This window comes from Stenella coeruleoalba (genome assembly GCF_951394435.1).
Source record: "Stenella coeruleoalba genome assembly, chromosome: 10".
NCBI classification, from domain to species: Eukaryota; Metazoa; Chordata; class Mammalia; order Artiodactyla; family Delphinidae; genus Stenella; species Stenella coeruleoalba.
In genome coordinates, this window is record NC_137156.1 from 35,096,450 (window position 1) to 35,111,645 (window position 15,196).

The 15,196-nt window shown below is 43.1% G+C and overlaps 2 protein-coding genes across 24 annotated transcripts in view; one reads left to right on the top strand and one right to left on the bottom strand.

The window, feature by feature from the left end:
- The window catches only part of NFYA (nuclear transcription factor Y subunit alpha), a 26,003-nt gene extending 16,904 nt beyond the window's left edge, over positions 1 to 9,099 (bottom strand). For 3 of the 20 annotated variants that reach the window (XM_079935722.1, XM_079935734.1, XM_079935719.1), the window contains exons 1-5: positions 7,609 to 8,097; positions 5,151 to 5,381; positions 2,830 to 2,915; positions 1,662 to 1,809; positions 11 to 94 (exon numbers count right to left, since the gene is read on the bottom strand). In XM_079935722.1, coding sequence (XP_079791848.1) covers positions 11 to 94; positions 1,662 to 1,736 — 159 coding nt within the window. In that variant the 5' untranslated portion in view covers positions 1,737 to 1,809; positions 2,830 to 2,915; positions 5,151 to 5,381; positions 7,609 to 8,097. Of the gene's footprint in view, positions 1 to 10; positions 98 to 1,661; positions 1,810 to 2,829; positions 2,916 to 5,150; positions 6,129 to 7,064; positions 7,150 to 7,608; positions 8,128 to 9,017 lie in introns of those variants that run through there. The other 17 variants (XM_079935721.1, XM_079935720.1, XM_079935718.1 and 14 more) reach the window with 12 other exon arrangements.
- On the top strand, positions 8,168 to 15,179 carry OARD1 (O-acyl-ADP-ribose deacylase 1). 4 transcript variants are annotated; one of them, XM_079935737.1, is made up of 6 exons: positions 8,168 to 8,751; positions 9,377 to 9,457; positions 9,794 to 9,938; positions 10,971 to 11,029; positions 12,091 to 12,203; positions 13,596 to 15,179. In XM_079935737.1, exons 2-6 carry the CDS (start codon positions 9,419 to 9,421, stop codon positions 13,696 to 13,698), a joined length of 459 nt encoding a protein of 152 aa, XP_079791863.1. In that variant the 5' UTR covers positions 8,168 to 8,751; positions 9,377 to 9,418; the 3' UTR covers positions 13,699 to 15,179. The 4 variants fall into 4 exon arrangements, with proteins under 4 accessions (XP_079791863.1, XP_079791864.1, XP_079791865.1 ...); XM_079935738.1 differs by having other exon boundaries at positions 8,168 to 8,735; XM_079935739.1 differs by having other exon boundaries at positions 8,168 to 8,616.
- Positions 15,180 to 15,196: the final 17 nt, after the last annotated feature.

Below are 15,196 nucleotides of genomic sequence, written 5' to 3' on the forward strand. Positions count from 1 at the left end.
AGGGCACCACTACCTGGAGGGTCTGGACTTGCTGGCCTGAGGCGGATGCCACCTGGGCCTCAGTCTGCAACTGGACAGCAGTAACACCACCCTGCTGCTGAGAACAGGAACAGGAAGAGCTTGAAATGTGTCAGGAAGGAAATGTATAGTTCAAGACATGAGGTCACCTTACCTCTTATGGGAGAGGGAGGGTCTTCTTTCAATAGCCCCACCCTACACAGGACTTTCAAACTGTAGACTCCCTATACTGAAGCTGTTTTGTTGAAGTAACAGATTACAGATATTAGCCCTTTGTCCCCAGAGTGGAACTCAAAACACACTTCCATGACTCAAAAAACCCAATATAGCTGACATCATTAACAAAAACATTTTTAACACAGTCCTTCCCTCCAAAAATAGGTATTTGATCCTTCTTCGTGAAGTTATTTTAAAGCTCTTTTTATTTCCTCCATTGAATTCACAAGAACAAAAAAGTTAATCAGGTTTTAGCAGCTTTGAAGCTACAATGAAGAATTTCTGGAACTGAAATGCAATCCCCAGAAAGGAAGAATGAAGGTAATCACTAGAGCCAAAATCATCTTCAAGAGGTCACTGCTCTTGTGTCCCCAAACTAGGATTACTCCTACTCAGCTGGACTACCTTAGAAGCAATGTTTTCACAGATTTAACCTAATTTTTATTACTCCTAATAGTAAGTTCTGACAGAACAAGAATTCACCCACCAGGGCATTGGTATGAATGGAGGGTCCTCTGTGGAATCCCCTTTTCTACCAAGGCAGTTGAAGGAAGCTGCAGTTACGTGGAAGGAAAAGCCAGCAAAGGAATTTCGATAATTAATCTCTTTTAATCAAGGGTAGCTCCTTTCTTTGATCATTAGATGGAACAACTCACCATCAAAACATCCTCTGCTGTCCCTACTAACTACTTTTCTATATTATCTAAGTTCCATTTTGGAAATAAAACATTCCCAATCTTGGCCTAAGGTTAAATCAATGCATAATAAATTTCTTTTCTTCCAGGGAGAAAAAACCAGTGAAGTTTTCCTAAAATAAAGCCAGGTATAAATCATCAGAAAATGTAATCTGTGTATAAATTCAAGAAGGCAACCTATATTAATTAGGATAAACCAGCAGCAGGGAATTCCTTTCTAATATATGCTACCCATAAGTGTGGCTATCTAAATATTATCCTCATGTTAAACTAGAGCTTTTCAAAATAAGCACTGTGATGGATCAAATCAAAGGACAGTGGATTTCTTAGAAGCTATCTTGGTTTGTTTATTGTGGCCAAAGCCTTACTAGACCACAAGGTAGCTTAATCAATAAGAGAAACAACCAAATTGAATCCAGGAAGAACAAAAAAAACCCCTCCATAATTCCATCTGAAAACAGACTAGGTGTTTGATTTCTAATACGATAAAAGGGGGCAATTTTCTATTAAACCAGGCTCCCATGAAATCAAATTCTAAGTGGTTATGGACTGGATATAGACTTCTGAACAGAGAAAATGAGAGAAACTGCAAAAAATCCAATCTTTGAAAAGCACTTCGGCACAAGTCACCAGACCCACTCTTATAAGATCTGAGACCTCTCGATTCCGCTACTGAGCAGTGCTATTATCAGCTCTTTTGCTGTGATGTTTAAAGCAGTTTTACTTCCATACCTGCTGCTGAATCTGTCCAGCCTGTACAACAATCTGCTCTGTTGAACTATTGCTGTTTGCTGTATACTGTTCCATGGTCCGTCCAAGTTAGAGTCTTGACCACAGTGATTTTCACTCTGGAGATCCTAGAAGACTTCAGGATGCACTCCTATTAGAAAGGTAGGAAAAGTAAAGTGAGATTGTTAATAAAGGCTTCACCAGATGCTTAACCTTGATAACGCTATTTAACATATGTAAAAAATGCTCTGTCATTTCTCATCAGCAAACTTTCCTTTCAAAACTACTAGAGCAACACTTAAGAAATTCTCATTAAGCTACAACATCACTTTGTTACAAGGCCTATTTAACACTGATTTTCAGGTCTGCACATGTACTTTAGAGAACAGTTTCTTTAATTTGTAACACATTTGCACTACACATGGCAAGCAATTTAAAATTTCAGGGTTTATTATTTAGTAAGTAATTACCCAGACCTGAAGTCAAACACGTTGCTTATCAAAATTTCCATTAAGTAGTGTTAAGTAAGAAAGACCGAGCAAAGGTTTAGGAGTTTGTGTTTTAATCCAGAGCAAGGAATAAAAAGGAATTACAGAAACAGCAGGCTATGATTTTCTCTGAAAAGAGTTTAAGTTTTCCTCAGTCATGAATCTGAATGCCTAATAATACCCCACCCTTTATTGTATAATTTTAACTTTTACTATGATAATTTTCAAAAATGTATCAAAATAGTGAGAACATTATAATGAACCCCTATGGCCATTACCCAACTTCAACAATTTTCAACCCATGGTCAATCTTATTCCACATATATCTTATCCACTTTCCACCCACCCCTGCATTATTCTGAAGCAAATCCCAGACACTTTATTATTCCAAACTCCAAAAATACGTCAGTATCTATCTCCAAAGAGTAGATTCTTTTCTTTATCGTTTTATCACAATGACATTGTGCCTCTACAATTACTTCAAAACGTTAAAAAATTTGTAAGCTCTTAGTATCAAATATGCAGTCAGTGCCCAAATTTACTATTCTCATACACTTTAACAGCTGAAAGCTCCTTTTTGAAATAAGCACACAATTAGATAAACCGAAGTGATATTTGAGAACCTTGAATAAAGATATGATTCAAAAATTTTAAATTATATAAATTATCAAAGGGTAATTCACCTTGGAAACATGGGGGAGGTACAGCTGTATATAAGCAAAATGTAGATAAATCTTTCCCCAAACTTTTCTCCAGGCCTTCATGAATTCTAAAATTTGAATGACAAAGTTATGTGGGTTACATGATCTGCACATCACAGCAGCAAAGCAGTGCACCACTCTCCACAAATCCACACATGGTGGAGGATATGAATCACCCAGCATGATTGTAAAGTGTCTCAATGTGATGTGAAGAAATCAAAATATATTCAAGTGCGTGCCCAAATATTAAGAAGAAGTATATCGATGGATGAATAGATGGAGAGAGATATATATACAGGTATCTCTCTGAAAAGGCAAGTATAGTACATTAACAGTAGACTCTAGATGAAGGGTATACAGGTGTTTATTGTAAAACACTTTCAACTTTACTGTATGTTTGAAAATTTTTATACTAAAATGTTGGGAGGAAAATCTAATAAAAATCGAATGAGGGGCTTCCCTGGTGGCGCAGCGATTGAGAGTCCGCCTGCCGATGCAGGGGACACGGGTTCGTGCCCCGGTCCAGGAAGATCCCACATGCCGCGGAGCTGCTGTGCCCCTGAGCCATGGCCGCTGAGCCTGCGCGTCCGGAGCCTGTTGCTCCGCAACAGGAGAGGCCACAACAGTGAGAGGCCCGCGTACCGCAAAAAAAAAAAAAAAAAAAAAAGAAAATCGAATGAGCCTACTACTCATAACCAAATTGGTATGTAGTATAAGAGTGTAGGAGTTATAAACAAGTGACAGGATGACTATGTCATCACAGCATGATGGTGTGTGGCCATGTGGTTCTTCAACTCACTACCCTTGCTCTAATGGAATACTCACCAAGCACACATCTAGCTATAATTTGGATTTACATATACAGTAGCCGACAGGGAGCAGATATGATCAGAAACACAAGTAAACTTGATAGTTATTTCTCATTGCATACTGAAAAACTGGCTTTCTGATTTTTATGTCTCTTCTGAATTGGGTGACTCAGTTGGCTCCTGAGAGATTCTGGGAACAGCACAGAAAATCAGATTTGCAGCCAGACGAAGTGGCTCTTCCAGGGAAGCGAATGGTCTTCCCTGAACTCTATCTTGTCTCTAACTGCAATACACACAATACATTTATATTTCTAAACTAATAAAATTAAAAATTAAGGGTCATGATACAAAACAGTGGTGTGATTGCATTTATATGAAACCCTGAATAGGTAACAGTAATCTAGAGACAGAGAGCAGATCAGTGGTTTCCTGGAAATGGAAAAGGGGGAAGAGGGGAAGGTGGGAAGTTGACTGGAATAGAACATTTGGAACTTTTCTGGGGAGATAAAATGTTTTATATTTTCACTGTGCTGGTGGTTGCATAGGTGTGTAAATTTGTCAAAATTCATCAAAATGTACACTTAAAATGATTATCCTTTAAGTCTAAACTATATCTCAAAAGAGTTGATTAAAAAAAATAAGGATCAGGAAGGAATGTCCTCTATATTTTAACAACCCACCCCACCCCAAATCCCCTTCCTGTATAAGATTTTTTCCTTGACCGCTCATTTCCAGAAGTTTACATCGCACTGGAAGTGCAGGGAAATGACTAATAAAACGTCATGCAGATTTTCTTCTTAACTAGTTTATCCTGGTAATACAAATGCTGCAATTTAAAAACACTTAAATCCACTATACTTTGAAGGGTCAAAAGGAAGCAGCTTCAAGTCTAACAGCAATTCTCTGTCATATTAACGAGGGAGCGATTCAGCGTGGAGCATGATACTGAGACTGCTAATGGTGAAGGCTGGACGCAACTGGCTTCTATGAAGCCATGTGTTCCCATTACTGTGAGCTTCAATCAGCAGAACTGCAAACATCGTCGTCTTTCCTCAAGTGCCTTTCGGCCACATTCTGACAGAATTAAGCCAGCCAGCTTTAGTCTGTCTAGCTCTCACTCCTAACTCAAAGTTTGAATGTTTTTTCCTCAAAGAGAGAAAGTGAGTATGTTTATTCCGGTTAGCAAGAAAATTTCCCTTCCTCTTCACTTCAAGCTGCAGAACCTGAAATGCAGCTAATTACTTCATTGTGGAATCCATTCATTGTGGAACCACACACATTTTTATTTTAAAGCTAAAACTTCCAGAAACTCAACTACAAGCAAGTGAAAAACCCCATAGAATTATCATATTTGACAATCACTACCAGGTAAAAACTAGAACGGCAGCTTTCAAACTTTGCTGACAACTCACAGTAAGAAAAACATTTCACATCACAAATGCACATGCAACATATTAAAAAAGTAACTAAAACAAAAGTTTCATGAATACTTACCTTCATAACATAAGATGAACTGTGATAGTTTCTATTCTATTGTAAAAAATTACCAGCATTGGCCCACTAAATTGACTTCACAACTCAACAAACAGGTTCTGATCTGTGTTTGATAAAAGACTAGAGAATAAAGGGCTGTCCAGCTTCCCCATCATCCAAAAGGTTCTGGATTGCAGTTCCTAACTTGCTTCTTAATCTCCACTTATGATGTACCACCTGTCAGACACCGTCCTGAAGGTTTTAGAAATAAAAGTAAAACTGTGACTAAGATTTTAACTTCAAAGAGTCTTTAAATTTAGTAAAGGAGTAAAAATCTGTACTGAACCCCTAAGAGAAAAACAAATATGGGAGTAGGGAGGACACAGAGTTCTTCCTATTGGGAATCGATAAAAAGGCTTTAGAAAAATGTGGCATCTGACCTGGTCTTAAGCATGAGCAGGATTTATATATGTGATGAAGTGGGAGGGAATGGAGTGCTCCAAATGAGGATAGAGCATAAAAACAAGGAGAGAAAAATTTCCACATATGAACAGTATATACAAGGCCACATGTCAAGAGAAAGCTAAGGCCAGATTACTGTATCTCAACATTCCAGGCTAAATTTTTCTGCAGATAGGTGGAGTCTCTAGAAGGGTTTAGCAAAAAAGTGACCAGACTATAACTGTCGCTTAGAAAGAAGTCTAGCAAAAATGTTTGCTGGTGTTTTAGTGACTAGATATAACCATTTTTAAGTACCAAGGTATTCATCCAGTCCAAAGGCAAATGTAAACATTCTAAAAAATATCTAAACCACAGTGCTCCATCTGTTAGATATTTTAAGAATTTAATAAAATTTAAAAATGACTTAAACAATGAAAAACTCATTACAAAAAGTGAAAACAAAAACTGTCCTCAAATTTTTAGTAGTGGAAAGAGCACTACTCCTCAGGAGTAGTTTTCTGCAACCTACCAATTGTATGACCTTAGTAACTGTGATTATACTAAAGGCCTACTCTATGTGGCAAGGACTGCTGCACTCGGTGCTTCACATAAGTAAAAACTTTTAAAGTCCTAGGAGAAAAGTCTTCCTTTTCCCCCCAAAGTCAGCTGCTATTGTGGAGCAGAACCCCATAAGCCAGAAACTTATTTTTCCAATCTTAGAAAAAGTGTGTTTCTAGATTTCTCCTATCCGAATTTCCACAAAATAACTGCTTCCGAAAAATTCCTTAGCAAGATATACAAGTGTTTTTACCAACTGGGCTTTCCAGCCTAAACTCTCACGGCAACTGCCCACTGCCCTGTACTTTCTTCCCCCTTGAACACACAGCAAAGCTTGGTGCCTCTGCACTTGCTTTTCTCTTTGTGAGCAATGCTCTTCCATTCTTTCTTGTCCGAAGAAATCCCATTATCCTTCAAGGCCAATCAAAAGTGTGGCAATGCTGGCCTTCCACCGGGGCTGTTGGTAGCTCACACATCAGTGCACCACAGAACTGAACTTGGCCCCGTTACAACACTAACCGTGAGATATTAATTACTGTTCACCTGTCAGTCTCCACCAGGCTGGGAAGGTTCTTATCGACCTCTAACCACTCCCTCCCCAGCACACAGATGGACGCCTGGTACATACTAACTGTTCGATACTTGGTTGTCAACGGAGATTTCCTTTCACCCTAACCAAAACCCCACAAGACTGTTACGTTTCTATAAATACCTGCTGAGAAAACATCAACATACTGGAAAAAAACAAACCAAGAGATGGCTGTGGACTGAGCTAATGAGTGAAACCTGACACGTTCAAAGTGACACAGAAAGGTTAAAAGAAAATAATTGTGCGTTCCCAAGGGAGCGAGAGTTCACAAGATGAAAAACAACAGATAAGACTAATGAAAGCAAATTGTGCAGCCTCCGGGAAAAGGAATGCACAGGGCTCGCCACCTTCTATAGTGAGGTTCCAGGCACCGAATGGACAGGCCTTACAGCCCGGGCAAGGACGGGTGACCGCCTGGTTGCGCTCCAAGACGGAGGTGTGCAGTTCTGCCCGGCGATCGGGGCGGGGAAGAGAGGAAATGACGAGCCAAAAGGGGGTGGTAACGGCGCCGGGCCGGAGACCCGGGACGAGCGTGCTGGGAGGTGGGGCGCAGCGGGGCCGGGGAGTGGGTGCACTAATGGATCCCCTCCACCGATCAGGGGGACAGCGGGGACGGCGGGGTGGCCGGGGCCCCCCTTTCGGCCCACCCCTCTCCGCGCTGCACGCGGGCCCGATGGCTGCGGCGCGCGTCTTCCCCGGGCCTGCCTCCCGACCCAGAAGGCTGCAGACAGACAGACCCGCTCACGGAGGGGTGGGGTGCGCGGGCCCCGCGGGGGGAGACTTCCCGTCCCGAGGGCCAGAGCGTGTTGAGTGCAAGGGCGGGCTTAACTGGGAGGCCGGAAGGACCAGGAGGAAACCGCCAAGGCCCCGGGCCCACGTGTGTGTGTATACCTGAGCTTAGGGGCCTTGGTGGCAGGCAAACCCAACACCCCCCGGCCTGGGGCCTGAGAAGCTGTGCCTAAGGGTCGGGGGGACGGGGACGCATCGCATCCCCAACTGGCTCTGGCACCCTGCGAGGCCCTGGACCCCGAGATGCCTGCTCCCGAGGGCGCCATCCCCGCGCGGGGCGGCCCCCTGCAGGCCTCGGCCGGGAGTGCCCTGGGGCGCTCGCAGGCTCCAGCCTGGGCCGTCGGGAGCCCAGCTCGGCTAGGCTCAGCTTGACTCCCCGGGCTCGACGGGCGCCTGGGCCTCTCCTGAGTGGTCAGCGAGACCCGCCAATCGGGGCGCTGGGGCCGGCTCTGGGCCGCTGGATATTGGCTCCTCACACTCACCGTGCCTCGCTCCCCCGGTTCGCTGCCCGCGCTGATTGGCTCCAGTACCGGACCCCGAAACCCAATCAGAGGCTCCAGCCGCCGCTGCCGCCGCCACTGCCGCTGCCTAGCAAAATGGCGAAGCCGAACAAAGGGGAATCGGGCCTCCCTCCAACTGCCTCCGCGCAGGCGCCTCTGAGATCACGCCCCCTAACCCGAGCTCGGGCTCGCCCCACCCCCAGTTGAAGGAGCACTGCTCAGGCGTCCCCTGAAGCCACGCCCACTTCCCTGATTGGATCACACCCCCCGGCCGAAGGAATACGCAGGCGCCTTCTAGACACGCCAGACCCTTCAACCCTTCAACCTTCAAACACCGCCCTGAGCATAGTACCACGCAGGCGCTAAGTTACTCCTTTGCCAACTGCCCTCCCCCGTCTATGCGGCCCCTGGAGACACGCTCCTGGGGCTAATGCGCAAGCGCCGTTCTACCCAACTCGCTGTCTCGTTACGCATGCCCGGGCGGCGGCGGGGTACTCTATGGAATTTACCAACGGAAGTTCGGCGGCCATCACCAAAGAGTGCAGGTTCGGCTAGCTAGCTAGAAGGGCTCGTTTCCGCCCCGCTCCCAGGTGGTGGGCGGCCATCTTAGGTGCGTGCAATTAAGAGCTTTGGCGGGATTGGCTCCACATCTGGGCTCTTCTCCTGCTCCCCACCTACCAGAGCCTTTCCCCGCGGGGCGGGACCTCCTAACGGCCGACTCCTTTCCAGGTGAAGGGTAACCCCGGTACGTTGGGGCTTTGCACGAGCCTCCCCGCTCCCTACCACGGGACCCCGGGACAGGCCCCACGCCCTCGCTGATCCGCCCTAGGGTAGGAAACAGAGAATGGGAGGCCTCTCTAGACTTCTTCCCGCAGCTCCCCCCAAAAGATGGGGGTGAGCCTTCCTTGAGAGGCCGCCTTCCCTTTCCACCTGCCCACGCCTCGGCAGTACACTCCCCCAGGCCTGTATACTCCCTAGATGCGGCTTAATGGGACTGTGGCCAAGTCCCACCTTTTTGCTTCTGGGCCAAATCCAATGGGGAAATACTTTTGCATCTTGCAGGGAAAAGGAGACTGTCTTGAATCAGCCTTACTCGGCGCGGGCGCGGGGAAAGGAGGAGGCGGGTCCTAGGACCGCCTTTCTTCCGCTCCAGGAAAGCGCGAAATGCGAGCGGGGCCCGTCCGCCTCCGAAACCAGGCATTCTTTCTTTTCCTTAACCCCAGAAGAGTTTTGCATTACTTCCTAGAGGCGAACTTACTTTCAGCGATAAACGGTGGGGGGGAAATGTTTGTACGTGGGTGGTCAGGGCAGTCTGAACGTAATATATTCGGGTTGCCTAAGTATTTTTACTTCCTTTCCCCTTTTTATAGTTGAAGAAAACACTTAAATTCTGGAAATAGCGACTCAGTATCATGGCTGGCAGCCCTAATGAAGATTCAGAAGGAAGCAGAGTGCGTAACAACTATTAATTTACTGGTGAACTGAAATTCAGAATAATTGAGGTCAAAAGCGTAAACACTTTTTAATTAAACCAATAATTGAATTGTCTTTCTCTCTCCTGCTGATTTACTTTAGAAAGGCTGATACAGTCCTAGGCAGAAACCACCTATCACTTTCTTATGCACATGCTTTAATTCGCTTTAGATAACCCCTTAAATTAAATTCTGAGGATTTGTCTTTAAATGAAGGAGGGACGGAGAAGTGGTGGTGGGCACAGTAAAGGAAAAGAAATAGCTTAGTGTTTTTCTGTCACTAATGAAACTTTTCTTTCCCTTTGCACATTTTAGATTACTTATGTGAAAGGAGACCTTTTTGCATGCCCCAAAACAGACTCCTTAGCCCACTGTATCAGTGAGGACTGTCGAATGGGCGCTGGGATAGCTGTCCACTTCAAGAAGAAATTTGGAGGGGTGCAGGAACTGTTAAATCAACGTGAGTTTTGAAAACAGCTGAACTTATCTGCCCTGGCTAGAGCATCTTTTGATGCTCTTGTTATACTTAATGATTAAACAAGATATACATGCACAGATGGGGTTCCTAACTACTGAGTCCTTTTAACTCTGCAGATTAAGTTTTTCCTCTACAAAAATGGCCTCTAGTTTGGGTCCTTATCACAAGAAACCTGAATTCTTGTAAAAGTTTTAAATTTCTTCCCCGTCTTTTATAAATCTTTCTTGATAATTTTACTCCGTTTCTCTGAAACCTTTAATAACTCAGAAGTGCTTAGCAAAGTCCACAGATTTTAGCTTGACATTCAAGATCCTCTGTTTACCCATATTGTGCTGTGCTTCAAAGAGTTTAGAACCTTTTCCTTACAGACTCCTCCCATCACTTTCTACCAGTGATTTTAAACCAGAGATGTGTATCAGAATCACACGTGGGCTTCTGAAACAGTTGCTCAGACCACAGTCCAGGCTTACTGAACCAAAGTTTCCACTGGTGATTCTAATCCCAGCCTTTAAGAAAGCAACTTCTTACTGCTTTGTATTATATTTATTTCTAAACATGACATGTTTTCCTGATTGAAATCTCTTTAATAATTAAGAACTTTTAAATACATCTGTGTTCCCCTTAATGCTTAACGCATTAGCTGTTTTTGTATGTAAAAGGATTATTATTAAACACATTTGGCAAGTAAAAAGTGCTGTGCATTCCAAAACATTTCACGGCAATAGACATTAAAGTTTTTTAAGTGAACAAGTAAGGGTATATTTGAAAATGCAGCAGGACCAAAGATGGGGTGTGAGGAAAACATGATTCAGAAAACATTAAGAAGAAAGCTGGAAGTTAAGGAATACAGTATTTAGGAAGGCTGATGAGGATCAAAGTGTTCTTCAGGGTTGAAAATTAATTCTAGTTCTGAAGTAGACTCAAATTTATAAAGATTTTTTAAAAATCTAAGAATGGAGATCAGTGTTTCGGTTTTCTTTTTCTTTTTTACTATTAAATAACTGTTTTTCTTAGAAAAAAAGTCTGGAGAAGTGGCTGTTCTGAAGAGAGATGGGCGATATATATATTACCTGGTAAGATGGGGCCAATTCTCAGTAAGTTCTAAGGACTGGTAAACCAATGGGCTGTACTGCATTTATGTCGATCACAGTGTTTCATTCCAGACAACCAGAGATGTCAAAAAGCTGACCTCATGCCAACTCAGATCCGGAAGTGGTGGCCATTTGGTGCACTGGATTAGAAAGGAACATGAGGCTGCGTCCCAGCTCCATGGGAAAGAGTAGTGACATTCACCAAAGACCTGTGCTGTGAGACTTGGAAAAGTTAGGGATGCCTCCCATAGTTTAATTCCTTCCTAATCATAGTAAGATAGAGACAATAAAGTCTCAAGAGATAGATTGCCCAAAGGAGTTTTTCTCTCAGTCTTCCCAATCAAATGCAGTGCCAAGTAATACTCATCTCCTTTCCTGCCTGCTTCCTCAGTGTGGGATTCTTCCACTATCCAAAGGGTCTTTGGCCTCAGAAAGAGTGCAGCTTTTTGGCGATGGTGCTGGATGACTTATAGCCAAGTCACGACAAGCCTGATTTGGACAGCACACTGAGTGGGGACATGTCCTAGCCTCTTTGAATGTCCTTAATGCTACTGTGACTTCCAGTCTTGTTTGGAATGCTACCAGTTTGTCTCTGTTCTTTTATAGGGAAATAAAAGGCAAGCACAGTTTTTTTTTTTTTTTTTTTTTTCAAGCACAGTTTTTAAATAAATAAACCTAACAGGAAATTTTTAGCTGTTATAGATTCTTCCTTGTTACAGATATGCGGCTTATCTCTTGGAAGTGGCACAGAAACTTTCACCTACTTTGCTTAAAAACAGTAGACAATAGGCATACCTGCTAATCTGGTTTTCTTGGGAAAAGGAAAGCTTATTATATGGCAGTGTCTGGGTTTCTCAGGCTCTATGTAGTGGATTCCTGAGGAGCTCCCGTAACTGGAAGGGACAGTATGACATTTGTCATTTAGACTATTCTATAAAAATATACTTATTATTTTAATTATCGGGATGTTGGGAGAATATGATGACTTTTCTTTGGCTCTCATTTTGGACTAATGGAAATTTGAATTCGTTCTTTGTACTTAGATTACAAAGAAAAGGGCTTCACACAAGCCAACTTATGAAAACTTACAGAAGAGTTTAGAGGCCATGAAGTCCCACTGTCTGAAGAATGGAGTCACCGACCTCTCCATGCCAAGGCAAGGAAATCCAGGGCCCTAAATGAAGACTTGATTAGTGGGGTTTACTGTCTTACCCAAAGACAAGTGACTTAAAAGCTTAATGTAACCTAAAATACAGACTTAAAGGTGGAAAAATTTCAAAACATTTAAAAATCATCAGTAAACAAGTTGTCAGATCTTAGCCTAAGGTGTGCTCATCTTTTAGCCTGGGCTGAATGAATCAGGATGATTAAACCACAGACCTGCCTCAGCCTACTTAGTAGGGAGGAACCATTGTTCACAGACATTAGTTGAATTCTGGGCATCCTCTACCTGAAGCTTGGGCTCTATTTCTGAAGCAATACAGCTAAAGAACAAAGACTGATCAATTGTGATTTCTCTCTGGGCCACTTCAGGTGTCCCAAACCTGTTAATTCTGTGTGAAGAAAGTTGTAAGTTACCACTGCTTTTTAAACTGCATGCTTGTTTGTGTTCAGTGTGGACAATAGCCAGAGGATAGGTCCCTTATGTAATGTCTTAGACCCTAGATATTGGGAACTTAAGGGACTGACGTTAGGGGTTCAGTATCCCCTTTGTTTCCTTTTCAGGAAATAGGCTTGGGGTCCCTTCTTCTCTTCTTGTCAGACTAGTTTTGTCAGTGCTGAGCATGCATGCAGGTTTATTCCAAGGTCCAAGTTACTTACGAGCATGGCTACATGGTCCCTTATGTTACGCTGGTCTTTAATATGTTCATCGCTTATGTACCAGAAACTTTTTTTTAATCACAATTTTTTCAGGTACTTAACCACATTTATAGAAAATTATCAATTTTAAGCATCTCTCTTCCCTAGGGATATTGAGGATCAGTTAAGTAACATCTTGGAAGAAAGGTGCCAGGTAGTAAGAGTTTTGTGGGCCGATTGGGGTTTCTCACCAGAGTGCTGCAAAGATCTGAATTACAATCAGCTTGGCATTTCCCAACATTCCCTCTTGACTTCCTGTGTGCAGAGATCCTGTCCTTTGTCATTCTCCTTTTTATCTTCCTAACATTTCATTATCATAAGTGTATTTTAAAAATACCAACCTTTTGCCATCCACCAACAGCTAGTTTTCATCAGTAGAAATAGAAGGATAGTAAGTTCTTCCATCTCACGGCAGTTATACATTTCTAAACGTAGCCTGAAGTAACTGAGAAGTGGTACTTTATTAGGCAAAAGAGAAGTGACAGCTGTTGGATGTTAGGGCGCTCTAGGAAACAGCCTTAGGTGACTCACAATAGGAGTTAACTTCCCAGCTCCCACCATGGCTGCCTATAGGTGTGAGACCAGATGATACCTTAGGCTTTGGGTGGATGCAGCCTAGAGGAAGAGGGAAGGAGTGTTTTCCCAGATACCTTCGTCACAACCAGTGGGGATGTTTTGTCTTTTTCAGGATTGGATGTGGTCTTGATCGTCTGCAATGGGAAAATGTATCTGCGATGATTGAGGAGATCTTTGAGGCAACAGACATCAGAATTACTGTGTACACACTCTGATCAGATGAGCATTTTGGATACGTCTACCTTCTGTGTCATCTGGGCCTTAGGACTGAGCAAACTGATCTTAAAATGGTCAGAGGAAAGTTTCATGTGAAGTAGTCTGTTTCACAGGCCAGACTTTGGTTGCTGTATTCTCACGATTGGGCTGGGAATTTGGAGGAGGGATTGCTTGGGAAGTGTTGCTGGGAATTTTTTTTTTTTCCAGGAAGGTAAGGCCTAGATGGCCTGATACTAGGTGGGGAAGCCAAATGTTGGGCCTATGACCCCTGTTTTGCTAGGGATGCTACTTGATTTGTTTGGGTTGCCACTAGGTGTCAGCATTGCTTCTACTTCTGCTGTTTAAGAGAAATTTCAGGAAGGATGAACATTTCAGTTAATTTTGCATCTTTTGTCATTTGTGCACTTACCTGGTATTATCCTTATGTCATAATATTCATCCTAGGAGAGAATTATGGGTTCAGTTTTGTTTAAATTACAAGAAAGAGTTTTATGTTGTTAACAAGGAATTTGTGGTGACAAGAATGGAAAAATAAATTCTTGGGCGGGGGGGCGGGCAGTGAGGTTCTGTGCACATGTCTGTGTTGTTCTGGACTTGGGTAATGGAGGATTCACCTGTAACTTAATCCGGAGGAGTCAGAAAGAGGTTCCAGTACAAAGAGCAGCAAGGTGAGAAATAAGACATCAGAATGGGCAAGAACTGTGGGTCAGCACACTGGAAAGGCAGGCTTTTAGAATCTCCCCGTGGTGAACTCCTGCTCTCTTTTGTCCACCACATAGGTTCTGTGATTGAACCTGTTTGAATTCAGTCATGAAACAAATAAAATACTATGAAATATGTGGCAAAGTTCTTAGTGTGGAGTAATGAGTCAAATCAATAGTTCTCAACAAAACCCATATGAATCTCCTTAAAAAAAAATAAAGGTCCACTTCCTCCAAAAAGAATTCTAATTTGGTAGTGGGGGGGGGGGCGGGGGAGAGTGGCCAGGTTTCTTTGTATTTTTAAGCTCCAGAGGATTCTGATGTGTAGCCACCTGGGATCGAAAACAGTAAATATTAGTCCCCTTTTCTTCTAAGCTAAGAGAGCAGTGCTTTGTCCACTCTTGATTTCGATGGTGGAAGAATAAGGTTCATGGATTTAGCCAGTGGTTCAGTATCAGAGGTATGGGGAAAACTAGTAGAGTATTTCAACCCTCCACCCCCTTACTGTGGTGTTGAGTTCAAAGAGACGGACCTCCTATTGATTTTCTCCCTAGAGTGAATTCTGGGTCTGTCATAGGACTCGCTGCTTTCCCAAGTGTAAAAGAACTGGATTTTAGAAGCGGCTTGTTAAACACCAGGAAAGCACTGGTTAAATATAATCTTTGTACCTTAGACTTGTGTTTTTATTGCATCTCAGCCTGAATGAGGCAGCAGTTTCAAAAAGTATTTCACTTCTTTTGTATCTATGTGTAACAGACAAGTTCTCCATGTTGTTGGGGGTAGGGGCAGTGCCGGG